Source organism: Synchiropus splendidus, chromosome 14 (genome assembly GCF_027744825.2).
Source record: "Synchiropus splendidus isolate RoL2022-P1 chromosome 14, RoL_Sspl_1.0, whole genome shotgun sequence".
Lineage (NCBI taxonomy): Eukaryota > Metazoa > Chordata > Actinopteri > Syngnathiformes > Callionymidae > Synchiropus > Synchiropus splendidus.
This window is the reverse complement of record NC_071347.1, coordinates 17,510,098-17,532,291: the sequence shown is the minus strand read 5'-3', so window position 1 is coordinate 17,532,291 and position 22,194 is coordinate 17,510,098. Positions and strand designations below refer to the sequence as shown.

Here is a 22,194-nt window from a genome sequence, read left to right as displayed (position 1 = left end):
ATAAGACCTCCATTCTCCCCCAGGCAGTGGTCAGAGGTCTCTCCCTGTGGCGTTGAGCGGTGAGGTCAGACTCATGCATCATTGGTTGAATGAACAAAACAACTAATTACAAGTGACATTGCGGTCTAATGTCGAACTTTGAATTCAAGGGAAGTTCTGTCCATCATGTTAATGTCGTTTGACTGATGTTATCACCCCAGAGTAAAAAAACAAACAAATGAAATTGATATGTTTTGATGCCACAAGTAACTTGACCTTTCTCTACAGGTTGAAAAAAAGTGTTTTTAGTTTGTTTTTTCTTTTTAAATGAGACACTCTTTGGACCAGGGGATGGAGCTCACAATCCATTCAGGTGGCTATTTTCCAAATCCCTAGGAAGACGTATCCACATTTTTATTGCACCCCATCCTTGAAACTGTACCTGCTGGTGAACTCACAATGCTGTTCTCAACAAATCCCCCCACGCTGCAGTAGATCCAGAGCACTAAGCTCTTGACTGGCAACTGAAAAATGCAATCTCAACTCACTACTTTCCTGTTTTATGAAGATGTATTTTTTCAACCTCTGGTTTTCTTCAAGCACATCTCTTCTACCATCACAGTCCCTTCCAGTGGAATAAATTTTTCGGTTTTCGGATGTCAGATTCATGTCTGACCTCACAAAAGTTGTTGGTAGGCAAACAACTCTCCTCACTATCTAGTTTTGGGTGCACTTAGAACGACTGTGGAATCTCAATCTGGGCCAACTATATGTATTAAAGCCTCTTGTAGGCCACATAAGATAATGTACCAGACCGCATTAGGCCCCCGGGCCTTGAGTTTGACCTGTGACCTATTGGAACGTCTCACTCTGTGTCGACCTTTCTTGGAATACTGCCGACATTTAATACTTTTGCCAATAACTCAAAATATTTTCATACCTTCCTTCCAGGACCCTCATACTTAGACCCACCCACCTCTTCATCCTGCCTCCTCCTCTTCCTCTCAAGGCAAGGATGGGTCTACTTTACACTCCCTTCCTCACTTTCTTTCACTGCACACTCACCGGACACAATGGTTTTAACAGCACCGTTCACTCCACTGGTCCTCATGAGTCTTTTTTGGATGTCGGCGGACTCTGGAGTAACAGTGCACCTGGAGGAGGACAGTTCCAGACCGTGCACTGCTACTTTGACACCTGAGGGGATTTGCAGGCATGGCCAGGACCAGACCACGTGTCCGTACAGATTTGATATTCCTCCGTTGACCGTGCATCTGCCAAACCAGCTCATAGAGTTGGAGGAGATACTGAAGGACTTACAGAACCTGAAGGACAATGTGGATGAGCTTCGGAAAATGTGTGTGGACTGTAACTCAAGTGGGAAGGAGTGTGGAAGTAAAGATGACAGCGACCGGACAGAGAATGGCCGAGGATGTGGGACAGACCGAGGTAAAATATTCGAAGAGGAGGCAGAGAAGGGAACAATAACTGAAGAAAAGGCAAGAGAGAGCTTGAAAGAAGTCAGAGAAAGAGACAGATTGGGTTTAGTGGCACTGGAGAAAGAAGATATGAAGCCGGAACGTCCAGGAGAGAAAATAAAACCTGAAGACAAATGGGAACAAACAAAGCCACCTGCTGTTGATGGAAATAAAAGACAAGAGAAATTGGAAAGAGCAATGAATCTTGACAAACAGGAAGCAGACAAAGAGGATTTGGATTTAAGTGCTGATACTAAGACAGAAGAGAAGGTAAAGACGCAAAACAGTTCTACTATTGACCTCGTCGGGCCCTATGAAGAAAAAGACAGCACCTTTGATCAAATGAAGATGCCAGATGATAAGAATGTGCACATGAATAAGGGAGCGAAGTCGGATGGTGCTGAGAAGACAGAGGAAATGGGAAAAAGTTCAAAGGGGGAGCCAAGTAATGAGAAACCAGAAACGGCTGAAAGCAATGGACACGCAGGGAAACCTATAAAAGAACTGGACCCGTACAGCGGACGGATTAAGACGGGAGACGAAAAGACGCTTCACGGTTGGACGGAGAGAGAAAGTGATGGAGAATTAACGTCCAGCAGAGCAATTGAGAGGACAGATTTTGTTTCGATCAGTCCCACAACTCCCTCTGCCATCGGCCCGACTCAAAGGAAATACTCCACAGTTTTGGACCAAACTGCGACTATAGCATCATCTCTTCCATCCAGTCCTGCTTCCAGATCCACTTCGCCATTTATGAGAGATTTTACACATGGAGGAGAAATAACAAGCTCCTCTAAAGCAGGGATGGAAGTCACAACAGGCCAGTCTACTAGCTCTTATACTGAAAATGAAATCAGCCGAACTACGACAACAAATCCTTCCACAAAATTTCACACAGCCATTTTCCGCCCGAATAATGAGGAGAGGACGAAAGGGCCAAAGAGAGAACCGAGTCTACCGCCCAGATTTAAACCTGAACGTGAGCAAGTTGCCTCAAACAACAGAACAGAATTCTATAATTTCATGAAGAACTCAAACCAGAAGCCAAACTCAAAATCGCCAGCTGACACTGGAACCGATTGGGTTTACTCTGATCGCGCAGACCTTAAACAATCTGAATCAAACAACACAACTCTTGATCAAAACAACATTCCTGGTTCTAATAGCACACGGCCCAACCCAAAATCTGGCCAGAGGAGTGATGAAAAGGAAGAGAATCAGAACCTGCATGTGAAGCCCAAACCAGACGAGAATTTTGAGGCAAATATGACACACCACAGATTTGAAGTCAAGACCACATCTGTGCCTGGTCAGGTGGCTGGTTCTGAAGCTAGTAAACCCACTGAAGGGAGACCAACGCTAGGGCCAGAATTAACACCTGCTGGGAGACCAGTCGAGCATAAGACAGCTCCGAAACCTGAAGCAGACCTGGGCCAGATAAGCAGGGCCGTTCCTTTCACATCCAGACCTCAGACGCAGATTGACTTTGTGACTCAAAAGGACTCAAGTGAAAGCCCAAACAGCAGGATCTCGTCCGCCATGACGTCACAAACAACCGCTCCACCTTCATCCATCTCTGAGACAACAAGACCAAACAAAATCCACCGTGGGATTCACCAAATCCCTAATCATTCAGTTCCTGGTGTCGAGCCGAGTTCAGAGGCGAAGATTTACCAAAGTGAAGAAGAAACAGCTCAGGGAGTAATGAAAACATCCCCCGAAGCCCAAACTATCTCCTCACTCAGAAACCCCATCAGGACAACAACACTGTCGACCTTTGAACCCAAGATCCCAGCGGCAGTGCCTTCTACTCCGAGAACCCGTGAACTGCGGGTGAAAATCAACCAGGTGGCTGCTTTCCTCAACAACAGCCAGAGTCCACGTGAAGGACCAGCGGGCAGGTTTCCAAAAGATCACAGAGAGGACAGGAAAGTTGTGATACCATCTAAAGGCAAGAGACTCACTCTGTGCATGCAGGCTCCTTTTACACAACATCTTTATTAAGAGACCCAGGAAAAGATTTATAACTGTGATGCAGGGAAACATTTACTCTACAAAGATCACAGATGGTGACAAAAAAAAACAACAAAGATTTTGTGGAAAAGGTTTGTCACTCTGACCAATTTGAAATGGAAAATGTCAGGTTCTAACTATGTAGCTGTTAATATAATTGTGTTAATTTCAATTTCAATGTATTTATATTTGTTTCATATGAATTATACTCATTAAATAGCCATGGAAAATTAATTGTTATTTTAATTATCTAAATCATTTAAATGAATTTAACTACACTACTACTACTACTACTACTACTGCTACTACTACTACTACTACTACTACTAATAATAATAATAATTATTATTATTATTATTATTAAAATATAATAATTATAATGTTACTTTTAACCCAGTGTATGTAGACTTAGTCAGCATTCCCTCACATCAGATCACTATTTCGGCATTGAGCCACACTTGTCAGACTGGACCACACAGAGCAGCTCTTGAAGCCCAGCCACCCATTAATCTTTCCCCTTCCCTTCTTCCCTGGGGAAAACACAAGCACAATTTTGAGCAGGTGGTTGCGCTTGAGTCTTTTATGATGGGAGATAACAGCTGCCACACAGGAGAACTCCCCAAACTCATTTCATGGCTGCTTTAGCAGTGGAATGGTGTTTTCAGCTGTGAATCTAATGACTGTTTATTTTGAACAAAACATGTAATGATTTCTTTCCCCTTGATGTGAAGTTCCCGCAGCTAGAAGAGACTGCTCTGACCATCTGCTGAGAGGAAAAAGGAAAAGTGGGGTGTACCTAGTGACCCCTGATCTCCGCAGCAGAAGCTTCCACGTTCTGTGCGACATGGATGCGGCAGGTGGAGGATGGACCATCCTGCAGCAGCGTCAGGACGGCAGCGTCAACTTCAACCGGACCTGGGCCGAGTACAAGTCTGGATTTGGAGAGCTGCGTTCGGGAGAGTTTTGGTTGGGCAACAACCTGATCCACTGGCTGACCCGCGACAGGGACATGGTCCTGCGTGTGGAGCTGGAGGATTTCGAAGGGGTGAAAGGTCATGCGGAGTACCAGCAGTTCAGTGTGGCGAGTGAGCGGATGAGATTCAGACTGACAGTTGGCGATTACTCAGGAACTGCAGGTGATGCGCTTCGCTCCACTGACCGTTACAACCACAACAATCAGGCCTTCACCACTCCAGACAGAGATTATGACCGCTACCTATCAGGCAACTGCGGGGCCTACTACAGCTCTGGTTGGTGGTTCAATGCCTGCATGGCAGCAAACCTCAATGGGAGATATTATGTGGGGAAGTACAAGGGGGTGCGAGACGGGATATTCTGGGGGACGTGGCACAGCATTTTAAATGAGTTCTATCCCACGAACGACAGACAGTCTTTTAAACGAGTGAGGATGATGACCCGACCGAAAGACTTCGCCATGTAAATGGACTCTACATTACTTGGATTCTTTTGTTGGGGTGGGAGGCTGTGGCAGCAAGACTCTTTGCTTGAGTTTCATCCATCGCTTTGGTTTTCTCCTGCAGACCTTAATCAAAGAAGAAAAACAGGTTATTTATGTGCACTTAAAAACACGTGATGACAAATTCTAAAAGTAAAGTTTCAGGCTCATCCGAATGGTTTGAATTGTTTATGTTGCCTTTATTTATTTTGATATTTGCAATGTTAATGATTAATTTATAATGAGTGTCTTTAAAAATGTTAAGCCTTGACATAGAAATTCCGGCATTAGTTTGGTATGGCGGTTCATCTGTGATATGATTTGAAGTATTGCTAAAGTGTTTTGGTATATTATGGTATTACCAAATATGTACTGCATTGATTTGCCCAAATATCTCTTGAATACCGGCAAAAACAAGGCCATAACCTGGGCTTCTGTATTCACTAGAAACCTTTTTTATTCTTAAACTGAAAAAAGGATTCTTAATTCACTTGACCAGTAAGCCAACATAACGAATGCCATTTCCTTCAAATACATCGGTTTCATGCAATTGCAATAAAAGTAAACTTTTTCATTGATAATTTGGAGTATTATCTTTAAAAATGTCTAAGAACACCATTTATACGTGGATTATGTATGAGCTTCATGGTTACTCTCAGGTGTAACAGATTAAGATGAGGATTAATGTCTTTTACGCCTTTTCTGTTGCTGCTGTCGAATTTCCCCACTGTTGGACAAATAAAGTCTTATTTCTTAATCTTATGTAATATAAACAGGTTGCCTCTTCATAAGCTAAATAGTCCGATGCTTATTTACTACTGCAAGGTTTCCGCCTTCTGGTTGAAAATAGTTCTGCATGTTTAATGTTTTCCACTGAGACTTATAAAAATGACAATTCCTTATTTGCATAATTTTCAAATAAAAAACTACTACCAGGAAAAAAAATGGAAAAATATATACAGTTTACCTTTGATGGCTTTTCAACTGTCGCTGATGTTAATGTGACAATTACATTTGTTTTGTTCACACAATTGTCGCTGTTCTAGCTATATCGGTCACACAATCCAAATATATTGGAATTAATAGTTTCTAGATAGTAAGAAGAGTAGAAATGTTGGGGACTCCAGTTCCCAGAATGCCTTTCGCAAACTTTTCGCTCTCATTCGCCAGCTGAAGTTCGGGGGCGTGGTTTTATTTATACAAGACCATTTGTGTCAAGTTGACCGTGTTGAAGGCTGCAGTCGAAATAACGTCGTTGTCATTGCCTGTGGAATAAAAGCGACTGTTCAGTAAAGTTGGCGTTCATCATGACACCAAGTAGCTCGAAGAACAAGAAAACCTTGGCATTTAAAGACGAGGTGTCGCTTAAGAGAAATACGGCGAGTCGTACAATGTTTATGTTTAACTATGTGTTAAACTATCACTATTCAATAATCATGCATGGTAAATTTATATTGTTAAGTCTTGATATTGAGTTCATGATAAAAAAAAAGAGCTACAAAACCGCCTTCAATTCTATGTCTTTCATTACACTATAAACAACCAATTCAATTATTTTGAAAGCTGAGACCGGAAGTGTCCTGACAGTAATGGCGTTGTTATACTGAAGCGGCTACATGCTTCTTTCTCTGTTGAGGAACTCAATGACACTTCTGCCACTACGCGTCGGGCTGTTTTTAAAATGTTGTGGAGGTCGGTAGCTCAACGGGGATGTACGTATCTCCTCCGACTTCCGGCTGCTCGCGCGCCGCGCTGTCTCTGGACCTCAGCCAGTCTGAGGTCCCATGAGCACCAAAAGGACGTGAAGAAGTGGACGCTGGAGGTGAGTCCATTCACCAGGGTCCAGGCTCATGTCGGCTGCAGCATCTCCGTCCGTCCACTCGACCTTCACGCTGTTCCTGAAGCCAACCGCGCTGAAATCACGGTTCACGGTTCTGAGCCGGATCTTTTCCATGTGAATTACAACCATCAAAGTCAGCAGCTGCTCATCTCGGCTGCAGAGCTGGACAGCAGCGTGGTGCTGGAGTTGGCTGCTCCTGTCAAGAGTAGTGAGTTTCTCAAGTGTAGCCCTGTGAAATTGACGAGAGTATTGAGAAATATTTGATCCCTGATGGCTCCCCCAGGTCTGTTGATCACCACAATGGGAAACGGGAACGTGCAGGTGAAGAACATGGAGTGTGATGTGTGTACAATTCGGCTGGAGAGAGGAGACTGTCTGTTGAAGTCTATCAAGGTTGGTATGTTGACACTGGGAACTACTGTTGGTTGATCAAATGTTGTCATCCCACTTCTGACCCCATTTGTAACCGAGCATGTCACAGGCGGATTTTCTTTTTTATTTATGTTGCGGTGTGAGGAGACATTTGGGTTGTACATTTTATGGAGAGATGAGACTGTCTGTTGAAGTCTATCAAGGTCGGTGGGTTGACACTGGGGGTCAATCAAATGTTTTTAACTGAGCATGTCCTTATTATTATTCATTCAGACATTTGGGTTGTACATTGTCTGTCTGGCGTGGGAATCTCTCGCCATCAGAGTTTGCAGTCTGGGATTTTCTACCCGTTATCATAACAGCTTTTATTAGTTATTGTTTGTTCAGCATTCTAACAGAGTGTGTGTGTGTATATATATATATATATATATATATATAATGTTTGGGTCATCATAGGGTCATCAAGTGGAGGTCCACTCCAGCGGTGGGAACGTCACCGGTCACGGGACGATCCATGGAAATGTGGACATCAGAACAAGTGGAGACGGTGTAAGTGTTTCAAACAGCAGAGGGCAGCACCAGCCTGATGGTTCAGTGATGTTTTATCAGACTCTTCTTCAGGCGGTGGAGGTGAAGAAACTACAGGGCACCACGATGAATGTGTGCACTGACCACGGACCTCTGAAAGTGAAAGCCATCTATGCCGAGTCCAGCTGTGTCTCCTCATCCTCGGGAAGAGTGGAACTTGGTCTTGTCCACGGTAGTTACGGCAAATAATAACCTGCTTAGAGAGCAGAGGTAGTGCATGCAGGATCCAGTCTTCAAACAAACACAATGGTCTGTTATCTGCATCTGCATTAGGTCATGAGGATCGTGTGGAGGCTCTGTGGTCGCTTACTCAGCTGCATAAAACCCGAGACCGTCAGGAATCTCTGAGTCAGACTTGAAGGGAAATGTGGTTTTGATTTGTCTTCTTATGGTAAATGTCATAAAATCTAGAAAATAATCAGGACTGTGTTTTTGAAGCAAAACACTCGCGTAGATTTTCTGCTTTCATCATCAGTTATCTGGAAGTTATTACATTATACGCAGGGCAGCAGTGGTTATTGATGCAGCCTCCCAGTAAGAAGGATGCAGGTTTGATTCCTGCTGAGTGGGTTTTCTCCAAGCAGCAATAATAACAAATGACTGACTGAATTGATCATATAATCTTTTTCTTTTTTTGTAATATTTATTAGTATTTGCTGCTTCCCCCTCAGTCGCGTTATGTAATTCAATCTGTTTTCTCTTGTTTGTTTCTGTGAAATCAACGTATCATGTTTCAGAAAGTAGCCCAACATTGCAGCAGCTGTAATGAATCCAGACTTTATATTTCAGGATAAAGTCTAACAGATTTATGTCTTCTGGGCTGTCATATGCTTTCGTGGATCAACAGGAAGTACTTCTGTGAAGAATGAGTCTGGAGACACTGTTATAGGTAAACAAAATAATGATTGCGTAACGCGACATATGGAATCCATCACGGTCAGAAAAAAAAAAAAATTTTTCACTTGCAGATGGTTCGAATAGTTTGCTGAAGGTTTCCTCTCGCAGTGGAGACATCGACGTGTACGTGGGAGAAGGTGCCAGCGCTGAGCTGCACAGCCAACAAGGTCTGAAGATCGATATGAACCCTTTAGTCTCACAGCGTCTGTTAACAGTCTTTCATCTCTGGCTGCAGGAGCCGTGTGTGTGCGAGTGCCGTCATCGCTGAGAGCAGCAGTGGAGCTGCGGGGTTTGTTGGTGGATGTGAGTCCGGAGATGGTTCTGCAGGGAGCCCAGAACAAGACGTCTGAAGGCCAAGCTTCAGTCACGGGTAACAGAAATGATCTCGCTTTTAAACCGTCCAGCAGGTTCAGATACAACACGTCTCCTGTGACCCCTCCAGGCGTTCTGAACTCTGAGGGTCCAGTGGAGCAGAGAGTTAAGGCTGAGGCCGACCGAGGTCCTGTCAGGCTGAAGACACAAAGCTGGTTTGACTCGCTAAAACTGGGAAGATGATTGGAAGCAACATCTTGGCTCAGTTGGAAATCAAATTGATCTATTTAAATGTTTGCTTTATTTATTCAGAGTTTTCATTTCATTATTATTACATCAACTGATTCATTGTCCAGAGTTTTACTGCAAGATACATCAACAATAAACATGTTTTTTCAACAAAAATGTAAAGTAAAGGTCTTTTTTCTGTGTTATGAGACTTTAAACCACTGAAACCAAAAAGTGGGTCTTCTTCTCTGTGGTTATTGGGTCTATTCCTGTGGGCAAAAAAAGACATTAAATTGATCTAAAATTAAAGTTATATTTGTATGGATGCACACCCGCTTCAAAATGAACTTATTATATTTTTGATAGAGATATGTTTTGTCATCAGTTTGGATCACACCTTCTCATTCAGGGGTGATGGTGGGTCCCAAAGTCAGGCCAAATAATGGGTTCAGCGGCTTCAGCCAGTCACGGCAGGCCAAATCTGTTTGACACCTCTCAGTGGGCGTCAACATTTGAAGCCCAGTCTAGACCTGACCTGTGTGGAGTAGAGCAGAAGTTCTCTGGCTTCCACACCAAAGAGACACAAAGTGAAAACCCTCAATAGTTTAGCTTTGCTAGCTTTGGAGCAAGCTTTATAATGTGCCGCAGAGGAAGTTGTCTTTCCTCAGCCTCACAAGGACAATGTGTGAGCATGTGTAGTGCAGCAACAAAGTCAGAAATGAGTCGTCTCGTCTGGATCCAGATCAAAAGGACGGGGTTGGATCGTCACTGCTGTGCTGCCAATGCTGCACATGTGGCTTCAACTGTGATGCTGAAAACCTAAATACGAACACACATTCTCTCAGTAAATGCACTCCAGCAGAATCTCAATTTCCACATGTGCTCCCCACCCGGAGATGCCGGAGCAGCAGGTCATGGTGACGGAGCTCAGCGGAGGACAGATCTTCAGCAAGAGTCGCACAGATCTGCTTGTGAGGAGAACGCAGCCGCTCACGTCCAACTCTCGCACGTACTGAGCTCCACTTGTGAGATACTGCACAGCCATGTCTGTCAGCTGGAATTCAGGATTTACATTCAAAGTCATCCATGTGTTAGTACTTAGGTTGAGTTCTCTTTGAAGGTGAACAAATACAGTGAGTCAGGATATAAGGTTCCATGAGGTCATTAAAACCATCTTGTTTAAGTTGTATAGTACATCATTTGTGTGTGCTCATCACCTTCAGGCATCCTGACACCCGCAGCGCCACCAGACCGGGGCAATAAAACGACAAAGCTCTGACGGAGGTGTCAGACAGGGACGTACAGTGAGACACATCCACATGCTCCAGATGTCTCACATGTTGGCAAAGCACCTGGACTCAACACAAAAACATTCGAGACAAAAACAAGTCCTCAGCAGAGTCAACCGACAGCTGCATTTTAGGTCTTTAAAAAGCAAATTAATCCTTCAAGCGCAGCACTGATGGAATGTTATAGGAGGCCATGTTTTTGCAAGCCTGAAGATCTATAAGTCCCTAGTTTAACTCAGATGTCGGCAGTCACATGGGAACACTTCAGATCAGTTTCATTTTCACGTGTGAGCTGAACTAATTGCTTGGCAGAGGTTTGCGCTCTCTGAGTGCTTAGATAGGTATTAGCTTCACTGCTGGGGTGTGTGGTGTAAGGTTGAACACCCAAATAATTGTAAATATGTAAGTTTGAGTCTACACTTTAGTTATTGGGAGGTACTTTTAGCATTTAGCTTCTCTGTGGGAAATCCAAAACCATCAACAACCACCGACTCTGACTCACTACACCGTTTTTTCCCTGAAGCCATCCGCTGTGAACATCTCCCCGCTTTTGTGTTGCCACTGTCCAAATCGGTGTTTTTCAACCTTTTTCAAGCCATGGCACCCTTGGTTCATTGACAAAATCCCTGGCTCACCACCAAAGGAACCTCGGTCAAAGTGCACTTGTGCTTAAAGTCCTATAGAAAATCCCTATTAATTTGTGAAAAACTGTAGCTACTGACACTTGGTTGTTATTTGGCCATGCTATTTGCAGAAACAAATTGCAGAAAATGTATTTGTTTCAAATGTGTGCAGAAAGGGGAGGGCAATATGGCAAAATGTATCATGATATATTTACTTAATTTAAATGACAGTTTCGATTTTATCACATCTCTTTTGCATGATTTTATTGTAGTTTTGAGTTTCCAGACAAATCCTTAGCATTCTTTGCCTGAACTTGCTTCATAAAAACAATGATTCTTTCTCTCTTCACATTCTGAAGCACATTTATTTTGTTGTGCATTTCTTTTTTCTCCAACTTTTAAACCAAAAAGCAAACAGTCTATGAGTATCAATAAAGTTTTGAAGTGAGACGTCACGTTAGCCGTTAGCTCTGTTATCGCTGCGGTGCAGACAGTCTTTGGCATCGCAGGTCGGACAAGGATCCCTACCTCCATGGTTCTGTGGTGAAAGTGTGTGGTCAAGTTAGAGGCGCATCAGGTTTAAAAACAGCTGGAAGATGCGCATGTGAGCGGCTTTTTTCGCTGTGAGAGTGTGGGAAGAGGAGCGACAGATCAGTGCATCAACACACTGTAGCTCTGTCGGGCTGGATTTGCTCCGGCGGGCCCCGCTTTTGACCCACATGTATGAGATCCTGGGAGCAGAACAAAAATAACTTTCTAATTTCCCACTTCCTGTAGTCCCTGACTAAGACCTATGAAAATCCCTTAAGTGTTTCAGTTAAGTCACTGACAGTGTTGACCAAAATAGTCACATAGATACAGCTGTTTATCATTTTAATTTAGTTATAATTTTCTCTTCTCTTCAGTTTTGTTGGACACTTGACATCACACTTGGAGAAGACTGCGGACGAACATTTTGTTTGATTCGAAGCCATGCTGGAGCACGACCTGCCCTCTGCTGACTTCAATCAGCAGTAATGAGAGGTAATATCAGACCGCAAACACTTCCATATGTGACCGTGTGTGGAATTTACACATCTGTTTATACCTCAATGCCATCGTCTGTGATGTTGATGCAATCGGCGAGGATCAGAGTCTTTATGGGGATTTTCTCCAGAGCAGCCAGTCCCTGGAAACCAAGCTCTGAAGTCATCAGCGCAGAGCTTCTTCATGAACAGATAAGATAACATAAACAAACTACCTGATCGTGAATGTTGCAGCCACTGACATCCAGAGAGTGGAGAGAACTTCCACTCAGTCCTGCCAGAGCCGCGTCACTCAGCCTGTCACAGTAGCTCAGGTTGAGACGTCGGAGCTCGACAAGCCTGATGAAAGACTTGACTCATGATGCAGCAGAGGAGACGGTAACATGATGAGTGCGGAAGTACCTTTGAGCAATCCTCCTGACACCCTCATCCGTGATCACACCGCAGTGACTCACATTCAGCTCTTTAAGTTTGGAAGCCGAAGAACCATCAGCCAGGTGACTGATCCCTTGGTCACTCAAACTGCAGCAGTGAGACATTTAGAAGAATCATCGCTCAGAAAAGCAAGAATGTCATCGTAGAAATTGCAACACACTTGTGACAGTAAGAGACGTCCAGGTATTGCAGATTCTTAAGGGCGGCCACGGACTTGAGGCTGGCGTCGGTCATCCTGGGACATTCCGCTGCGTGAAGTCTGCAGAGCTCCGGTGAAGCAACGCACAGAGTCTTCCAGCCGACATCTGATATTTGGTAGTTCCCTAAAAAGGCATCCATAATGATATTGAACCAATAACTGGCCGCAGCATTGGGGTTTCATATGTTCCTTCACGGTGACCTCACCCTGAATAGTGAACCTCTTCAGTTTGGAAGCGTTTGCAACAGCGATGACGCCATCGTCAGAGAGATGAGAAGACCCCAACAGAGAGATGGCAGCGAGACAGCGGCGTGTGCTGGCTAGTGCCTGCCGTGGAAACATGGAGCAGAGAACCATTAATAAAGCTCAGAAACATGTATAACATTGAAAACATCAGGAGGGACTTTCTGCTGACAATGCTCAAATCCAAGCCACATGTGGACACAACGTTAATAAGGATCACTTCGCAGTCTTCTTCTCCCCAAACACAGATCATCTTTGACTGTATTTATCACTCACTCCATTGGTCAGAAGCTGTCAGGTGATGCAACATTGACTGGAGTTCAACATAGCAACGAACACTCAAAAGTGGATTGACCAACATCTTGTGCACTTTGTTATGCTTTGGCGTAATGGCGAGATGAAGACAACCATGAGGAAATTCCAAGCATGGTGGTCCTGGGGGAGATTTGGGGATAAAGATTTGAAAAAATCCAGATGAAGAAGAGAAAAACGATACACTATATTTAATAGCAAGCAAAGTGTGGCAAAATGTTATGGTTGTCTTTTCTCCTTGAACTGCACAACTGCCTTGTATTTTATGTGCAAATGATGCCATAATCCGCTTTTATTTTGTTTCGTGTCTCCCTACTTTCAGTAGTACCATTCAGTATAAGAACACCTGGACTCCAGCAACGTGTGCCAGACCGACTTGATCGAATTGGCTCTCCTCGCTTGCTCTCTAACCATCGTGCATTTATTCGTCCGTTGATTTAGCTTTATTCACCCTGTCTAAACCCTACTGCTCTGAGTTTTGCGTTTTGCCTTTGTCTATCTGCTCCGGGTGGCTTCCTGGTTTTCACCTTGTTATTGCTTCTCCTAGCTCGTGCGTTTGTTTTGACGACCACGGTAGTATATTTTGTGTTTTATTGTTCATTGTGTTTGTTCTCTCTTTTTACAGACTCTGCTGGCATTTGTTTCTCCCGCTTTTTGTTAGATGTATTCCATTGTGGACTCTTCCTGATTCTGTGATGTTTTGAATTTTGTTTTCTGTTTATTCCTCCCGGTTGTTGTGACTTTTGTGTTGTAATATTAAATCATTGTATTTGACCTGCTGTCTGCCTCCTGTGACTCTTGCATTACTGCACTTGGGCTCCGCTCTGCGTTTTGAACATAACAAATAAAGCGTTATGAAATGTAATTGGTTCACTATTTGTGTGTCATCTATTGTTTTTGTCTAGTAGTCACTAAACTATCTGATGTAGGTGTTTTTTAAGGGCACTATAGTAAAAGATAAACCCTTAACTGAAAGACGCAAAAAAAGTTTGGTGATCTAAGATAAGAAACCAGGGTGAGTATCCACAGAAGGTGTGACTGTATTTTGGGAGGTTTGTCTGGTATGTTTAGGTCAGGTGATAACATCTGCACTCTGACCAACAGTCTCCTCCTGGTCTTGGGTCTTTGCTCACTGATGATGGACAGCTTGATGTTGAAATCAGCAGGTTGTGATGCCGAACATGCATTTTCCACTTGGCTTTACTGACGACAACGTAAACAGGTCGGTCTCCGTGATGCTAAGGCAAGAGCGAGCCTCGACATGCACAGAGAAAGGTAGTCATTCCTCCTCCATCCATCATCGGAGGTTGACAGGATCCTCGCCAACACCAGCCAGCTCTGCTCTGCTCTCCTGCTCTTCCCCCGACGAACCCCTGACTTTTGTGATGTGGCATCACAGAGTAAATAGAGTGTAATATTCATGTGTGATTGACCAGTGGGACACTGATATAAATATTTTTTTCTCTAAAAAAAGTATGTGATGGCAGGAGGTTTCTTAAGATCTCTGAGTTCATTGTGCTACACACCTGGATGCAGCTGTTTGACAATGTGGGCATGTCGTCCAGAACAATCTCCTTGAGCGCCGGGCATCTTGCCGAGACACATTTGAACCCGCTCACTGTCATCTAGGAACGGAGAGAAATGTGTGTCAATACTGGAATGTGACTTTCCCTCATGCAACTCTCTGGGTTCCTCAAAGTGAAACCATACGTCCAGAGACGACCCGGAGTTCCTGGTGGTGAGTCGCAGCACATGTGTGTCATGTTATGGAGTCTGCACCATGAGAGTGGGTGGGCCGTAGTTGATTGAAAAGCCCCACCTTCTTCAAGGCCACTGCTGCCCACAACCCTCCTTCTTGTTCAGATCTTTGTTCACTCTCACACAGACCTGAAGGAGTGCACAGACTGGCTGCCAGAGCCAGCAGCAGACACGTGCTGCAGGAGGACCCATTGGATTTACTTTTTTTTTTTTTCTCTCCTCATACGGACCTGATTTACTGACCTGAATACAGCCTGAGAGGTTGAGGTGGATGAGATTGGGGAAGCCTTTTTCTGTGTTCAGGTAAATGAAAGCTTCGTCTGAGAATGTGCAGCAGCAGGCCAGGCTGAGGTACAGGAGGTTCAGGCAGGTTCTGTTTGCAGTTCAAACCAAAACATACTTCATGAGTCGCAGCTCGCTCTGATAAGGCTCCCAAAAACGGATAAATTAGCATTAAAATTTTGGAAGCTGCCAGCAAGAAGTCCTGCAACATCTCAAGCCAAGGATTTTTGTTACAAGTTCCACATCTGTTCCAATAAATCATGACAAGCGCCAACTTGAAATAGACCCAACAAAGGCTTCAGGAAAAAAAAGGGAAATTATATAACTGGAACTCTTGGGGGAACCTTACTAAATCGCTAAAGCGTGAGGGATAAGAGGGACACAGCTCAGTGTTACCTGGATAGTTCTTGAATGGTTTTATTTGTAACACTTGTTCCAGAAATGTTCAGGTAGAGCAGCCATGGGCAGCCCTTGATGATTTTACGAATCATGAAGTCCTAGAAAACAAAGAACAAAACCCGACTCCAGTCAGTGCAGTATGTTAATTCAATGATGAAATTGAATCAGAATAGTGCTTCAGACTGTCATGGTTACTTTGAGAAATCTCTTGTCTCCTTCATTTCGATGAGACATTCATTTTAATACATGAAGATTTTTTTTTTGTTTGGATGACAGTAGTGCTCTATATAACACAGACATTGTCACCTCCCATCTCACTGAGCTCTCCCTCTTTGTCTCTGGATAAGCTGTGGAGCGAGAACAGCAGAAGAAAAACTGTATTCTTACAGTGACCTTGACTGCCTGCTATTTATCTAAACCAGTGTTGTTTGAGAGGAAGAAAAATATTCTGACTGCTTATCAGAGCTGAGGCACATTGCTGATTCACAACGTCTTGTTCTCCTTTGTTGTTTGACTATTGAAGGGGAATAAAAATGGCTTTTCTCAAGTGAAAGCTTTGAGCTTCACTTTTTTTTAGATCACATTTGATTCTGCAGGGTTATTGTTTCTGACGTCCCTCCGGGTCTCTTCATTTTACTTTGGCTGGATGTCAATAAGAGGCCAGCTCCTCTGCGAGTCTAAGGCAGGGACGGTGAACCCAAATGGATATGTATGAGTTATGAGGAAGAGTTCATCTAGAATTCAGCAGAGAACCTTCTGAAACAAGATAGTTGCTAGTCCTTTAACAAGGCAACTTAAGTCCCGGGGGCCAAATTACCCCGCCAAGTTATGTCCTGTGGCCTGTGCGTTATTTAAGTAAATAAAGAAAATGAAAGAAGTAAAATTAAATTAAGCCATTAAATGCTTTAAAATCACCCCAAAGGATGTCTACATAGTGCTCCACCAAGGTCTGCCTGTTTTCTAGCCAGCAAAAATGTAGTGACTCATCTGGACGGCTCCACAAAGGAAAAAAAATATTATAGATACAATAACTAAGGCTGACATTTCTTGTAGTTTTGACCTGTACATACAGAAAGAGTAGTCCCTGCCGCAGAAATTTTGTTCGACCGCATTTAACATTCTGGCATGACAGAGAGTGACAGCCCTGATCCATGACCCTGTGTTTTTAAGTCATCCTAACAAATGGAAAACCATCATCTTATCTTTGACCTATTTCGCTATTAGGTGAAGACATTTCCTCAACAGAAATAAGGGACATTAAACTCTTGCAAAATAATGTTTAGCTTTCCTCTGAGAAAACATTGTTTGAATAGCCAAACCCTCACAGGGAGGCCAATATTGTCTGCTTGTCTGTGTAACATGTCTGCACTACAACACTACAGTATGCTACATGTTAAAAAGTCTATTTTCTTTCATCCAGACGTCAGCTCCATTTTCTGCACTGTGTGAAGGCCACTAGATAGTTTGCACGAGGTGTCTGAATTACCTGAAAACTTATATCATAAGCGATAATGGTAACACTTTATCTTGGGCATCATATTAAGTAATAATAAGATAATTACAATCTTATTTATTGTTAATAACAAGTACTTATGGTGGTGTTTAGTGTAAACTTTCAGTGCCCAAAATATACAGAAAAATATACAGCAATCAGTACTTTATGATGAGTAATTACACGATAATATGTTACTATTACACATATCCAAAGTGTAACTGTGAACTTGAATATCTCCAAAGAGGACCACTAGTTTTTTCAGCTCAGACCAGGATATCTGATCATTGGGCAGATTTAATCTATTCTAAACATCTTCCATTCAATTCAGGTACTTGCATATATAAGATATAGAGCTATTTCTAATCTATCCTATTGTAATCTGATCTAATCTGGTTCTGCGACCAAACCATAGGAAGGCTCGACTACAAGACTCTGGCATATCAAGGAGCTCACCTCCTCAGAACACCTCCACACACAAAGCCCCTTCCTGGTTCACCAGAAGTTGCATAACAGTTCAAGAACTCAGGAATAAACACATGGAATAAGGAAACTACAGCATATCTGAAGGCATTGTTAATGTATAGGGGCGTGAGTAATTTGGTGAGGATTTCAGATTCATCAACACAATACTTTCACCTACTGTGGCGTGGCTACACCCTGACATGTTCAGCTCCTGGAGATTCCGACAGTAACCTGAACAGACAAAACACACATGAGGAAGGTGTCGAGCACTACAATGGGAAACTATCACGTTTTTTTTTTTTTTTCGATGTGTGAAAGACATTCTCAGTCCCCCACAAAAATCTCACTCATAAACACATACAGTACATTGATAGATGAGCAGATTTAGTGTCAGATTGATCATTCTTGCCCTGAGACTGTGAAATGGCAGATGTATTTTGTCAAAAAGAGCAGTAAATGGGTAAAACTCAGGCGTTGTAAATATTAAGAGGACACACACGCGGTGCTGCAGTACACGTCGCCTATCTCTTACATAATGTGCGACCTCTCACTTTTTCCACAGGACCAGGAGCAGCTGTTTCTTCTAAAATCGTAGTAGTGTCCTTTAAAGAGAGTTTCTTCACCTTACCATAAACACTATCTCAAAGGCCCCAGGATGCGATCGACCCCCTTGCTGCTCTTTGTCTCGCTGCTGCTGCTGCTTATGGTTCCACTCAGTGAGCTGAAGAAACCCGGTAAAGGCCGCGGCCTCAAGGGAGCGAGGCACAAACTCACCCGGGACAGGTAAGGGCTTACTCAACATTCTTTTACTGTTTTCATCAGTGTGCTTTTTCCATCCCAGGGTTCGAACTCAAGGGCGTCACAGCAGGTCCAGCTCTGCAAGACGTCTTGCGCCTGACTGCACAGAATCCACAGAGTCAGGAGGTTTCTTTGTGGACTGTCAGGAACATCACCTTACCTCCATCCCTGCTGCACAGGTTTGGTCCAAAGAACCAAAGCATCTCCTTCTAGCCCGAAACCGGATAAAAGCCCTGCGTGACAATGCCTTCTCAGGGTACGAGGCTTTAATCAGTCTGGACTTGCAACAGAACCAAATCTTTTTAGTGGAAGAAGGAGCTTTCCAGGGTCTGAAACACCTGACAACACTGCTACTGCAGCACAATCGTCTGACCACACTGACCGAGGAGACCTTTCTCCCGTTGCTCAACTTAAGATACATGCGCCTGCACGACAACCCCTGGACGTGTCTCTGCACAATGGACGGCTTCATCCGTACCCTACAAGTACCAAGCAATCGATATCTAGGGAACCATGCTCGGTCAGACTCTTTAAGTCACAGAAAACCCAAACATCAGTGGATGACAAACGTGTTTCTCCTTTAGGTGCGACGAGCCCCTGGTGCTTAAAGGACGGAAGTTGAAACAGATCGATCCAGATTTGCTTTGCAGGCAGGAGAATGCGACAAGCGGTTCAGCCACCAACCAAACATCTGCGACAGGCCCAGCACAGCCCGTTCCTTTTCGATCCAAACCTGATGCCACCACATCCTGCCACACTTATCTCTTCCCGCAAGTACGCATGGACTGCAGGAACCGAGGTGAGTTTACAGCCAGCAGGCGTTTCCATAAATCACCTCGATAAATTGCAAACTACGCTGGGCACAATGTTTAGAGGAACTCTACAGACAACATGTCCACATGTTATGCAACACTGGCCACACGACAGACTATTTTGATCTAAATGGAACTTTTTCTAGATTTTTCAGGGGAACAAAAGATAGATAGACAGTCGGACAGACAGATAGATAGATAGATAAATAGATAAATAGATAGACAGACAGACAGACAGACAGACAGACAGACAGACAGACAGACAGACAGACAGACAGACAGACAGATAGATAGATAGATAGATAGATAGACAGACAGACAGACAGACAGGTTTATGAAGACTATGATCAAGCCGTTTCTCTTGTTTCTGAAGGCCTGACTGAAGTTCCAACGGGAATCCCAGCTGAGGCCGTCCACATCGACTTGTCCAACAACAAGATCAGCCACCTAAAACCCAGAGACTTTCAGGGAGCCAAAAGCTTGAAAACACTGAACCTGAGCAGCAACAGCATGGAGCGTCTGGAAACTGGTACCACAAAGTCTATAGTGTTTAGAGAAATGACTTCCTCTTACTTCTGGTTCCAATTATGACATTGACTCGATCCTTGTTTTCTGTCTGTGCGTAAACACATTTGGTCCTATTTTTATCACACGAGTCGACACTGCTGGGAAAGACTGCATGGATTTCCCTCGCCTGTTACGTGAAGTATTAATGTACGTTGTTTTCATTTTCCAGCTTCTTTGTTTGGCCTCCTGCACCTCCGCGAGCTGGATCTGTCTAACAACAACCTTCACTTTATCCAGCACGGGGTTCTGGAAGACCTGTACTTCCTGTCACAGCTGACACTCGAGGGGAACCCTTGGGTGTGTGACTACAGGTAAGGTATTTTAGATTCAGGAAAAAAGTGTCTGGAGTCATTGTCAGTGGTGAAGAACAGGCTGACTTCCTCCCTTTTAGTTTTATTTTACAGATAAAACAGCGCCACGGAATGTGTTAAACCAAAATGTTTTGAGATGAAACCAGCCTTTTGGTATCCTTCAGTAACTCCCTAGAGACAGAACATTGCAAGCTTGACATTGATCGTTCCTCAGCCTTGTTGTTTCTCCGACGACTAAGTGACATCATTTCAATTTGGTTCTGTTCTGTTTATTATCTTACGATATAAATGTCTGCTCACTGCTTAGTCAGGGAGCAGACGATTGCTCAGAGAAGTTGCCAGATAGAGATGATGCAACTTGGTTGTTGAGTCCATTGCGCTGATATCATTGGAGATGTGTATCGGGTTTAAGCGCGATCACGCTGATCTAAACCCCCAACTCTCTCATCAGCATTCACTACATGGTCTACTGGCTGCGTCTGCATCCTGGGGTGAGACACTCTGGTCTGCGGTGTCGCTCGCCGATTGAACATGTGGGAGAACGTGTGGAGCTCTACGTCAACTCTTACAACCGAGATTGTCCCCAAGACCGACAACCTAGTCCACCAGAGAGCAGCCAGACAGACTCTGAGCCGTGGAACACACCTCAGGAGCTGCAGGGAGAACAGGAGGAACTAGAACCCAGCCACTTGAAGATGCCACGGAAGTATGAGCTCATCCAACTGTTTTGAACTTCAGCATCTTTTGACTCCCTCGTTTTTCTCTTGTTACTAATACTAAATGATCTGTATCAGATGTAGAGTATCCTGTCATTGTGTCCTATGTTTGTCAAAGATGTTTACTAAGTATAAAAGCCAATAACCATTGTTTGGAAATCTGTGTGTTTCCTGTACCTCATTTCAATGAGGATTACTCACTGATGAAGTTCAAACTGTCCATTGATAAGGACGTACATCCACGCACACTGAGATGGACCACAAACAGGGCGTAAGTCTGCAGAACCCACTTCACCGTACGGTCTGAAACTTGCTCTCTGCTTGTGGAGAAGTCGATCTAACACAGACACATGGTTAAGTCAATATTAATGTGGAAAAATTGGCAAGAATATAAACACTGACCTGACTCCAAAGTGAGCTTGCCTGGACAACACACTGCCACGAGCAACAAACCTCCGCACATGCGAGCCAGTCATCGAAGCATAGACACCGGAAGATCTGGAGAGAAAACAAGGATCCACCAGTCATGGAAGCGACTACATACTTAACTCTTAACAGAATTATCGTAATGAATGTGAGCCCACATCACAGCGAACGACTTGTCTTCCAATTTTACAACATTGCCTACAAGGCTCTCACCTCATAAAAGGACTGCTTGCTGCAGCCTTTCTTCTTCTTTTAAACTCACAAATCAGACAGATGGTTGGAGTTGAATTCGTAATAATAAGTGGTAACCACAAGCACATGAAGCTCATTGTGTCGCTTAAAACGTTTCATCTGCATGTTAGCATTATCTTAAACCACCATACCTGATGTAAAACAGACAGACAACAATATCGCAATAGCATTAGCCTCCATCTTTGTTTAGATTATATATTATTATATTTCTCACAATGAGGAAATTTGCTTTTTTTGCCCCAAGAACAAGTTTGCAAGGAGCTATTCAGTTAGCTATCACTGCTCACTGTAGAATTATTACTGCTGTGAGTCGCTAACAGCAACATTAGACATACATAACAAGAAGTGCAAGAAACCCTTGTGTCACTGTTGAAACGGCCCTTTCTTTCTCCAAACATAGTCATGTTACATTAGCCTTGTTATTTATCTGGGAGCAGTGGAAACAGTCATTAGGCAGCTACCTTGGCTTTGCCAGGCAAAAGAACGACGCCAGGCCAAAATAAACAAGAACCCTCACTACTTAATTTGTGTTAAGTGACTGGCATGGAATGATTTCGTAGATTACATAAGAGCTTTAAAAAAGACGTCTCAGTCATCAATGCTCACCGGCTGCTGCTTTTTGACCAT

The 22,194-nt window shown here is 43.6% G+C and overlaps 4 protein-coding genes across 6 annotated transcripts; 3 read left to right on the top strand and 1 right to left on the bottom strand.

Annotated features, from left to right (window-relative positions):
- Nucleotides 1-1,103: 1,103 nt before the first annotated feature.
- LOC128771399 (fibroleukin-like) lies at nucleotides 1,104-4,926 on the top strand. The gene is made up of 2 exons (XM_053886819.1): nucleotides 1,104-1,428; nucleotides 4,202-4,926. The coding sequence occupies exons 1-2, from the start codon at nucleotides 1,104-1,106 to the stop codon at nucleotides 4,909-4,911; spliced, it is 1,035 nt and encodes a 344-aa protein (XP_053742794.1). The 3' UTR covers nucleotides 4,912-4,926.
- Nucleotides 4,927-6,526: 1,600 nt separating this feature from the next.
- fam185a (family with sequence similarity 185 member A) lies at nucleotides 6,527-9,316 on the top strand. 3 transcript variants are annotated; one of them, XM_053885099.1, is made up of 8 exons: nucleotides 6,527-6,974; nucleotides 7,050-7,159; nucleotides 7,595-7,687; nucleotides 7,760-7,898; nucleotides 8,574-8,615; nucleotides 8,695-8,790; nucleotides 8,859-8,993; nucleotides 9,066-9,316. In XM_053885099.1, the coding sequence occupies exons 1-8, from the start codon at nucleotides 6,608-6,610 to the stop codon at nucleotides 9,176-9,178; spliced, it is 1,095 nt and encodes a 364-aa protein (XP_053741074.1). In that variant the 5' UTR covers nucleotides 6,527-6,607; the 3' UTR covers nucleotides 9,179-9,316. The 3 variants fall into 3 exon arrangements, with proteins under 3 accessions (XP_053741074.1, XP_053741073.1, XP_053741075.1); XM_053885098.1 differs by having other exon boundaries at nucleotides 7,748-7,898; XM_053885100.1 differs by lacking the exon at nucleotides 6,527-6,974 and having other exon boundaries at nucleotides 7,058-7,341.
- On the bottom strand, nucleotides 9,295-22,194 carry fbxl13 (F-box and leucine-rich repeat protein 13). The gene is made up of 15 exons (XM_053886818.1): nucleotides 22,174-22,194; nucleotides 21,292-21,387; nucleotides 21,091-21,226; nucleotides 17,864-17,916; nucleotides 15,726-15,826; nucleotides 15,291-15,420; nucleotides 14,816-14,914; nucleotides 12,941-13,061; nucleotides 12,696-12,858; nucleotides 12,503-12,622; nucleotides 12,316-12,439; nucleotides 12,163-12,243; nucleotides 10,381-10,515; nucleotides 10,054-10,217; nucleotides 9,295-9,982 (listed from the first exon to the last, which is right to left on the bottom strand). Exons 1-15 carry the CDS (start codon nucleotides 22,192-22,194, stop codon nucleotides 9,907-9,909), a joined length of 1,620 nt encoding a protein of 539 aa, XP_053742793.1. The 3' UTR covers nucleotides 9,295-9,906.
- LOC128770528 (leucine-rich repeat-containing protein 17-like) lies at nucleotides 15,180-21,026 on the top strand. Its single transcript, XM_053885094.1, has 7 exons — nucleotides 15,180-15,350; nucleotides 18,248-18,468; nucleotides 18,527-19,003; nucleotides 19,068-19,282; nucleotides 19,669-19,824; nucleotides 20,032-20,173; nucleotides 20,625-21,026. Exons 2-7 carry the CDS (start codon nucleotides 18,341-18,343, stop codon nucleotides 20,902-20,904), a joined length of 1,398 nt encoding a protein of 465 aa, XP_053741069.1. The 5' UTR covers nucleotides 15,180-15,350; nucleotides 18,248-18,340; the 3' UTR covers nucleotides 20,905-21,026.